Source organism: Charadrius vociferus, unplaced genomic scaffold (assembly GCF_000708025.1).
Source record: "Charadrius vociferus isolate BGI_N301 unplaced genomic scaffold, ASM70802v2 scaffold783, whole genome shotgun sequence".
Taxonomy (NCBI): domain Eukaryota; kingdom Metazoa; phylum Chordata; class Aves; order Charadriiformes; family Charadriidae; genus Charadrius; species Charadrius vociferus.
In genome coordinates, this window is record NW_009647834.1 from 417,443 (window position 1) to 426,826 (window position 9,384).

Genomic DNA, 9,384 nt, shown 5'->3' on the forward strand with positions numbered 1-9,384 from the left:
CTGCCGCCCCACCACTGATGCCGACAAGATCGAAGATGAGGTAAAGCACCAAAAGAGACGGGCGCTCGGGGGGGGTGGGGTGATTCCGGCTGCGGGACGGCAGTGAGGAAGACAACAAGGAATTAAAAAAAAGGATTGTGGCGGTGCTGAGCTGAAATAATTGGCTGGTACTGACAGTACCGACGGTGTTTTTTGAAGGAGAGGCTGCTTAGGGCTGTGTGTTAACGTTGTATCGGGGGAGACTCCCAAAATCCTGGTCCCTTACCTCTCTTCTTGGTGATGGCAGGTCACCAGACAAGTGGCCCAGTGCAAGTGTGCCAAGAGATTTCAAGTGGAGCAGATCGGCGAGAACAAATACCGGGTAAGGCAGAGGGGGGACCGAACGCTGCCCCGGCGGCACAAATCCTGCTCCTCCTCCCCAGCCCGGGACGGGGCATCACCGACGGGGTGCCCAGCCCAGCAGGGGGGGGACCCCCTGTGCTCCTGGGGGCGAGACGGAGACCTCGTCCCTGCGGCAGAGGTGGCTGAGCCGTGTTTGCCCAGCGCCGTCCTCGGCCCCAAGGGCGTTCCCCGAATCGGGAGAGCATAAAAGTGGCCCTGTTCTGGGGCAGCCGGCCCGCCGCCCCCGTCAAACGCCGCATTCACTCCGCCGGCAGCCGCCCTTGAAGTTTTCCTCGTGGACGAGTGTACCTTTCCGCCTGTGTTTTTCTTAGCTCGCTCCCGAAGAAGGGAGAATAATTTCCTTAAAGAATCTCTTTGTAACGAGCTCGCTGTTTATGTTTCAAAGCGTTCCCCGAGGTGAACCGGTGAAAGGAGCCGGCAGCGGAGCTGCCCGTTTTCCTGCCCGCTGGTTTTGGGGCTGATGCTCCGGGCGGGGGGAGCCGAGCCGCAGCACTCCCCCTCTTCCCCGGCTGCTCCGGCCCCAAACTCCCCGAGCTTCTACCTTACACCCAAATAGCATAAACCCCACAGATTTCTAACTACCTGCAGTTAACAGTTTTCATGATTATTGCACTGTTAATCCCATAAATGTTTTTCTTGTTTTTCTTTCCCCTCCTCTTCCTTTCGACTTTCTTTCCCCCCCCCCCTCTTCCCTCCCCGATCCCTTCTCCCTCCACAACTCCTCTCCCTCCGTAGTTCTTCCTCGGCAATCAGGTACAGTTTGCCTTGCGGTGCTGTCTCTCACCTCTTTTTTTGTTTGTTTGTTTGTTTGTTTGTTTATTTGTTTTTTTAACAAATGTAGCTTTCTGTGTCCGTGATGCTGCCCTGTCTTTTGTTGCTGTGGGAGGATGTGATCTGTGAGCGCTGCTCAGCAGAGCCTGGTACAGAGGAGCGCCTGAGCTGTGGTGGGGGAGGCACCTGGAAAAAACATCCCATTGGGCAGAAAAAAGGGAAAAATTCGATGGAAAAAGCAGAATTTGCCTAAAATGGCGGGATTTTTCTCTCTGTGGCTGCTTTTTCGCATACGTGGGGGATGTTGGTGGTAACCAGCGGCAAACCACGGCACCCTGCAGCAGGGAGCAGCCAGATCCTGATGGGCTCGTGCCCGGGGACTGTCCTCCCTCGGGGACCGGCCAGCCCGGCTGAAATCACGGGGGTGCATTTACCTGCCGGGAGGGCTGTACCAGGCTCTGGGTGGGTTTGGATCGCAATCGCCGTGGAATGAGAATAATGCCGAGTCCACCCCTTTAATCCCATAGGTAGCGATAACTAAACCCTCATCCCCGCTGCACCCACTGAGTAACTCCTAACCGGAGCAGGGCTCACAAAACCCGCATGTCTCCCCGTTCCTGTCGTGACCCGAGACGAGCGGTGCGGCGTGCGTGAGTGCCGGCTGGTTTGGGGACCAGAGCTCCTCCTTTTTTTTTAACGGCACTGGAGCATCATGTGTCGTTACGATGTGCTCGCTGCCCCCCGCTCAAACAGAAAAGCGTATTTTTTTTGTCACGTGAAATGATGGCAGCGTCCCAAAAACGTGCCCAGAAAGAAACAAGCTTGGGTGTCCAAAGTGGACTGATCCAAGAGAGCTCTGGCTTAATTTAGGCAGCGATCATAGAAACACTTTCAACGGTAACTAAAAAACCATGTAAACGTGGCAGTGGAAATGAGAATTGCCGTGTCCCTGGTTTTCCCTGGTGCAGAAGTAGCTCTTGAAGGACACGTTCTGTAGATCTCAAAGAGGGGGAAGGCAGCTCCCCTGCCCTCCTCCCTGCCCACGGCACCGCGGCCGTGCCGAGCTCTTTTCACCGCCGCGCTGGGGCGAGCGCGTTTTGGTAGGAGCCCCGAGCGGGGAGACCCACCGGCGCACGGTCCGGAGTGCCACATCCTCGCGGGAAGGAGGGTCGGAGATGCTGCTACCTCCTGCCCCTCCGCCGTGACCCATCTCAGTGCGGCTTCGCATTCTCTGTTTTCATTTAATCTCTTGGCTTTTGCGTTCTGATCCACCCAGGGAAAATGTAGCTGCTTTTTTTTTTTCTTTTTTTCACTTTTTTAAATCATTCTGAAGATGGTGGTGCTTTCAAAGGCTGCCTCCCCTATCTTCTCACCACAGCAGGTGCTCAGTAGACCTGGGAGCACCTCCCAGTGTCCCACACCGGCTCTGCCCAATTCCCAGTGCCTGGGGCTTGGCTGTCCAGGAGATTTGGGGAACTTTGAAAACCAGACACGTGCTTCTGATTCAGGGGGCGCTTGTTTGATATTGCAGGCGTGTAAAATCACTAATGAACATTGCGATCACTAATCGACATTGCTGCGGGATTCCTGCCTGGATTCCCATCACTCTGCACTCACCCAAACATCCTCACTGGGCGATCTCTGCGGCGGGGGCTTTCTGGCTGGTGGGGTCAAGGCTGAGGCTCGGTGAAATCCCTGGACTTCAGACTTGATAATGAGAGGTTTCTCGCTCAGTGGTGACGCGGCACTGCTTTCCTCGCTGATTCACCGGCACTCGGTGGTCTGAATCGGTCGGCTCTTTTCCACGTGGGCTGCACCAGGAGGGTCACTGCACTGCCAGCCTCTATTTCCTTCACGATAAAAGGAAAAACTACAATTCTGGCTGAGAAAACCCATAGAAAGACCAAATTCCAAAAGTCTCATTTGCTGCTCTAAAAAAAATCTCCCTTTCCAGCTTTAAAACTAAAAGATTCGGGTAGTTGCATCATCTTAAAACCACACAGCAGAAAAACTCCTGTAAATTGGTACCAGCCTGCCATTAGTCCAGGAGAACCTACCTGGAGAAACCTTAAAAAGTATTCAATAGATCACGAAAAGCATTCGGTGCAGCCCGCTGCGGGAAGGAGCCGAGTGTCCCCTTCTTGTGTCCCCCGTGTCTGACCTGTTCCTTGGCTCCGCAGTTCGGCGATTCCCAGCAGCTGCGGCTGGTCCGTATCCTGCGGAGCACGGTCATGGTCCGCGTCGGTGGAGGATGGATGGCCCTGGATGAATTTTTAGTGAAGAATGATCCTTGCAGAGGTAAGGCAATTCCTGGCTTTTATACAACGGGGCTCTTCTCGCCCAGCGAGGGGAGATTGAGAACTTGTCTGCTCTCACTGTGGATGACCAGATGGAACTAGAGTGGGTCTGGGTTATCTAATAACAGGAGACAGCTGGAGAAAACAGATCCAAAGCAAAGCACAGAACTCAAAGTCATGAGATTTGGTGATACTGCAGCAAATCTCGCAGCGTTTAGCCAGGCGTCTTGGGAGGAGAAGAGGGAAGAGTTGTGTTTCTCGGTTTTAAGACCGCAGTGAGCGGAGCTGCGTCGCCGCGCTGGGGGTCTCGGCTTCCCTCTGAAGTGGTTGGTGCGTACGTGTGGCTCTGTGGGTGATGGAGGAAGCTTCGGAAAGGTGACCTCAAAGAATTCAAAAGGTTCAAAGCCAGGAGGTGGTAAAATCCTGGTCTGAGACACTCGGGGGAGAAGAAGATCCCCCGGCCCAGCATCCGTGAACCTGCGGTAGTGCCACTCTGCGCTGTGGCCACGGGGCACCAACATCCAGGCTGGTCCTGGTGAACGAGGGGACGTTCTCTTGTGACTTTGAACTGCTTGATTTCTCTGATGCGTTTCTAATACAAGTTTCCCCAGTTCGTTTGCTGTCATTAGTGCAGCAGCATAAGGAACTAGTTTGGGAACCCCGAGCTGTGCAGGACCGTGCACCTTAAATACCTGTTTGCAGCGAGAGCTGCAGATGGTGCTGGGTCTTCCTCTAGTGCCTTCAAATTCCCTTTCTTCCCCCGGCTCTGCCCGTGAGAGTGGAAACGTGACCCTTGTTCTTTTCTTTCTGGATTGCCACGTGCCAGATCTGAGTTGTAAAAGGGCTGCATTTAAGCATCGTTGTCCGTGGGCTGTTCAGGGCTGGGCTGGATTTCGTTGGGGGATTTTGGACACCGCGTCTTGCCCTAAGTGTGTCGATAAGCGTCGCCTGGCACCAGTGTCCCCCGGGGATTGAGCAGCCCGGCGGTGAAGCAAAAAAATAGTTTCAGTCCAGCTTTAATGCAGGAAAATTCAAGTGCAAGAAGCTCCTGGGTGAACTGAGCTTAAGAAATCACAGCAGCACATTAGAATGGAAGAAAAACCCAAATCTTGGGGGTTTTAGGGCTTGAGCAGTGTTTGCTGGAGCTGGTTTGGTGGGACGCGTTTGGAAGGGACGGTGGGGGTAACACAGACCAGGGTTGCTTATCACAGGCATGGAGAACCGGGGTCGTCTCCTTTCCGAAACCTTCAGCCTTGAGGTTTTATCACGCTGAGAGCTTTTGGGATGGAAGCGATGCTCTGCTGCAGCCAGCCAAGAGCCGTGACCAGGGCCCAGAGAAGGAATAGCAAGGGGGGTGGCCAGAAGTGAAGTGCTTCAAGGGACAAGAAAGCAGGAATTTGATGTGGTCTCCCATCAGAAATGCCGATCTCTGCTTCACGCAGCCGGGAGCCCTCCTCGGAGCATCCCTCCCCCAGGGTGGTTGGGGGGGAACGGTGGGATGAGCAGCTCTGCTCTGGCACAGAGGAGAGCAGGAACCCACGAGAGGGGACCAGAGCCCTTCTTTCCGCCCCGTTGGTTGCTCCAGCAGGAAAGGAGCACTTAATGTGCAGCCCACTGCATATTTCGGAGAGCTTAGGTCTGTACTCCATATGTCCCTGCCTCACTGGGGGCTCCGAGATGTTAATTCCTTCGGATATGTCTTCTTCAAGCTGCTGCCTAACCGTTCCTTGCTCCTGCTGTCCAACGGCTGTTGCTGAAAGCAGCGTGATTTACAGCGCGTGCCGCTTGCTTTGGGGAACCTTCGGGGTTTTCCAGTTCCTCCGGCCTCCCCCGTTCACGCTTTGCGGCAGCCGTTTTACAGCGCTGACATGGAGGTTATTTCCATCCCTTGGTTATCTCGGCGTGGTGCTTCCCTTCTGCAACTGCTTCCTTGGCTTTCTGGTCCGTCATGCGTCGACTCTAAAGTCGCTCCCGTGTCCGTAGGGCTCGGCGCGTGGCCTTGCTCTCTGTTCGGACACCGTGATCATGAAACGCGTTGGAGCTGAAGGTCACAGACCTTCTCCCTGCTTGCTTGTCGAAGGGAGACCCTCCAGCTCTTTGGGGCATCAGGATGAGATTTTTAAAGTTTGCTTTTAATGGGTGGTGGTCACTTCTCTCTCGCCTCGCTCCAAAAATTGGTGAAGAGCTGTCCAGAGCTGTGAGAGCACAGAATCGCAACCCGTCAAAGCTGCTCTTACTATTTTTAAGCTATGTTAAAGATGACATTGGCCACTGTTGTAACACGCCATATTTAAAGGCCGTTGGCATTGCTTTCCCCAAGACACTAGAGAACAGTAGAGCATCCAGTACGAATTCATGGGCCTCGGGCAGCTTTTAACCAGTTTCTCAAAGAGCTGATCCGTGGCAGGAGGCGGTTAGGGCAGAGCAAGGAAGTCAGGATGTCTCGCTGCATCCGCTCGCCCTCGGAGGTGGGCTTGGGGAGACACCACAAGGACATGTGCTCCAACCGCCGGAGCCTCCTGAGCCCCGGTATCCGTGGTGGGTTCACGCGAACCTCATGTCTCCTCTCCTTCTGTCCCCTTCCAGCACGAGGACGGACCAACCTTGAACTCCGAGAGAAATTCATCTTGCCGGAGGGGGCCTCCCAGGGCATGACACCCTTCCGATCGCGAGGCCGAAGATCAAAACCATCCTCCCTGGCAGCCTCCCCGACGCGATCCAGCTCCAGCGCCAGCCAGAGCAACCACAGCTGCGCCTCCATGCCATCCTCTCCCGCAACTCCGGCCAGCGGAGCCAAGGTGGGGTTCGCGTGTGGAGCCTTCCTCTTTCTTCTTCTTTAGAACCTGGTGGCCTCCAACTCCATCCCGGTGAGATGAGAAGCTGCAGGAGGTGTATGGAGGAGGAGGAGGAAGGTTGGGGAGCAGGGGCTCGATGGTTACTGTCATCTCTAGAAGGTGTTTGTGGTGTCTGGAGGGAGGACTCTGCTGTCCAGGCGGGAGGAGAGGGGAGGGACGGTGCAGGACAGGTTTTTGGCCCAAGCTGAGCACTCGTAGCCGGAAGGTCACCGGCTCTCGCCGTGCAGCCGAAGGCTCCCGGTCCCCGGCGCAGGGCTGTGCCGCAGCCGTGGTGTCCGGCCGGCACGCAGGAAGAAACCATCGCCCATCGTCTCCCCTTTCCCACCACATCGTCTGCCTGTGTATGTTTTATTTCATCGTCTGTTTGGGTTTTTTCCCCTTTATTTTAATTTAAATATTCCCTGTTTGGTTCTCGTTTCATTTTAGTGCCGTTTTCCCCTATTCCAGATACTTTTCCGTGTCTTTTTTTTTTTTTTTTTTTTTTTTTTTCTTCACTCACTTCCACCTCTTCCCTCCCCCTCTCCCTTCCTTGGATTTTTCCATTTCACAGACTCCACATCACTTCTCTCGATGTTATGACAAACCCTGGTTGATAAACAGTAAAGCGGGCACCCCCCTGAGGGGATTCGATTATTCCGACTTCCAGCTCTCGAGCGCCGAGGTAGAGTATGGTCTCGCAGCCCCGAGGACCTGCTGACAGGCCGGAGTGCCGCTGGCACGGAGAAGTCCTGCTCCTTTGCCTGTTTTAACGCTTTCCTTGTGGTAGAGCAGCGCTTGTTAGCACCGCTAACGCTCGGACTGTTAGCGTTTTTCATGGGTTTCTCACTCGGATTAAAGAAAACGTCGACCTTTGAATAAAGCGCAACGGTTTGCGGTCCCCCTGTACCCGCTTTCGAACCAAGAGAGGGACCTTTATCCTCTTGCGCTTTAAAAAGCAAAAAAAAAAAAAAAATTTGGCAAGCTTTCGTAGCTTTTAAGCGTTGAAAAGCAGCCGTGTTTGGCTTTCGAAAATTGAAATCCGGCAGCCGAGTTGAGACTTGAAAATCAGCTACAGCGCATGCACAGTAACCACATCGCCTTCATTTTTATGAAGCGCTTGTATTTATCACCGTGTTGAAGCACGTATGGTGTGTCCGGCGCTGTCACCGCCTTGATGCTCCCAGGAGGATAAATTTGGGCTGAGACTTTGATCTCCCGAAAGCTTCAGCCTCTTCGTGGACTTTCCTGACCTTGTGAATCAGTGCTGAGGAATAATACCTGGCGCATCTCGGTGATTCACTGCGTGGTGCTGTGCGCCGGCGAGATAACCGCGTCTTGCTCGGCGGTGCTTTCGCGCAGAAAAGGAATTATTTTTAAATCATCAGAAGGTCAGGAGCACTTCCCCAAATTGCCCTAAATTGCCTGCTTGCTGCTCTTAACTCGTTTATGAAATAGGCTCAAGGACGAGAATCAAAATCTCTGATGATGAGAACGGTACCGTCGCGATCACGTGTTGATGGATGTTAATTCCCCCGGCGCCCCACGGGGAGCCCGCTGCTCGGCTGCCCCTCTCCCACCGCCCTCTCCCCCGCTGCAGCTCCAGTTTCGGGACATTTCAAGATTTCTAAATTTCCCCAAAATCGCCAAATTGCAGGGGACGGAGGGGAAACCTCTCCAGCTGTTGCTTTAAAGCTCATTGGGAAATGCCCTGCGGTATTCGCGGATGTCTGTCCGGGGATGCAGCGGGGCTGGAGCCGTCCCTGCAGCACGGTGTGTCCCTGGGGGACAGGGGACGTGGCCGGCAGTCGCTTTTCCTACAGCGCTGCCCCAAACCCCGAGCTTTTGGGTTTAGAAACTGGAGCTGCCCTTTCCAGCTGGATCCAGGTGCCCTCTCCCACCCGGCACCTTCCCCTTCGCTTCCTTCCGCGGCGGCGGGAGCAGAGCTGCCTGTTGTGCTGCTTCCCCCGTCCCCACCGCCTCCGTCTGCGTTTGCAACATCTTAAAGGTCAGGAAAAACACCGTTTCAGGATGCGACCGAAGACGATTCGCTGTGGTTTGTGTCCCCCGTTTGGTGGCCGGTGCCACCTCTTGGAATTCCTCTTGGAATTTATCTGCCCTTGGGGTGGTGGGTGTGTGGACCTGCCCGCAGCACCGGGGCGACGTCCCTCCACCTCGCAGAATGGCACTGCCCCGGTGCCTCCCCAATACGGGATGCATTTTTCAAGATGCTGCGTTCTATCTGACCTTCCAAAATGGTCCTGAGCTGCTCAGATGCTAAACCACCCGTTTTTGCAAGATTTCACGTGCCCTTTGTGGAGCTGTCGAGCCCCGATGATGCTGTTCTCCTCCCGATGGACAGCAGCTTTGCTTTTATTCTTTTTCCAACAAATAGCTGTGCGTCAGCCTGCGGCGCGCAAACTGCCGTTGCCCTCCAAATTAGCCGGATCCGGGCGTTTTTCTTTTTTATTAACCGCTGCTGAAACGACGGCTTGTGTTCTCCTTGACCATTAAGATGGGTGTCCCTTAAATATCAAAATCTTTTGGCCGAGGTAGTGATCTCGGATGCGATCTTGGCCCGTTCTGGCCCGGCTGACAGCTAAAAGATGCTCTGTGTGTGTTTCCCCCCAAGGTGACCCCCTCCGCGGGCAGCAAGCTGAAGCGACCCACCTTCCACTCCAGCCGAACCTCCCTGGCTGGCGACACCAGTAACAGCTCCTCACCAGTCTCTACAGGTGCCAAAACCAGTCGGGCAGGTAAGTTAGGTGCAAAGACCAAAAAACCTCCTCCTACCGCCGCTGTTCCTATGTGGTTGCTTAAATTGGCAGAGAAAATATTAAATATCTAAAGAGTGACTCGGGGAGGCTGATGCCCACCGCTGTGTCCCAGCCTGGGAGAGGGGATGCTGCAGCGGTTGTAGAATCATAGACTGGTTTGGGTTGGAAGGGACCTTAAAGACCATCCCGTTCCACCCCCTGCCCTGGGCAGGGACACCTCCCACCAGCCCAGGTTGCTCCAAGCCCCGTCCAACCTGGCCTTGAACACCTCCAGGGATGGGGCAGCCACAGCTTCTCGGGGCAACC

At 54.6% G+C, this 9,384-nt stretch overlaps 1 protein-coding gene across 1 annotated transcript in view; it reads left to right on the forward strand.

Moving 5' to 3' along the window:
* MACF1 (microtubule-actin crosslinking factor 1) overlaps window positions 1–9,384 on the forward strand; it is a 166,058-nt gene that overhangs the window by 155,376 nt on the left and 1,298 nt on the right. The window contains 4 exon segments of the mRNA XM_009882791.1: window positions 287–361; window positions 3,354–3,471; window positions 6,057–6,268; window positions 8,934–9,061. Of these exon segments, the coding sequence (XP_009881093.1) occupies window positions 287–361; window positions 3,354–3,471; window positions 6,057–6,268; window positions 8,934–9,061 (533 nt within the window).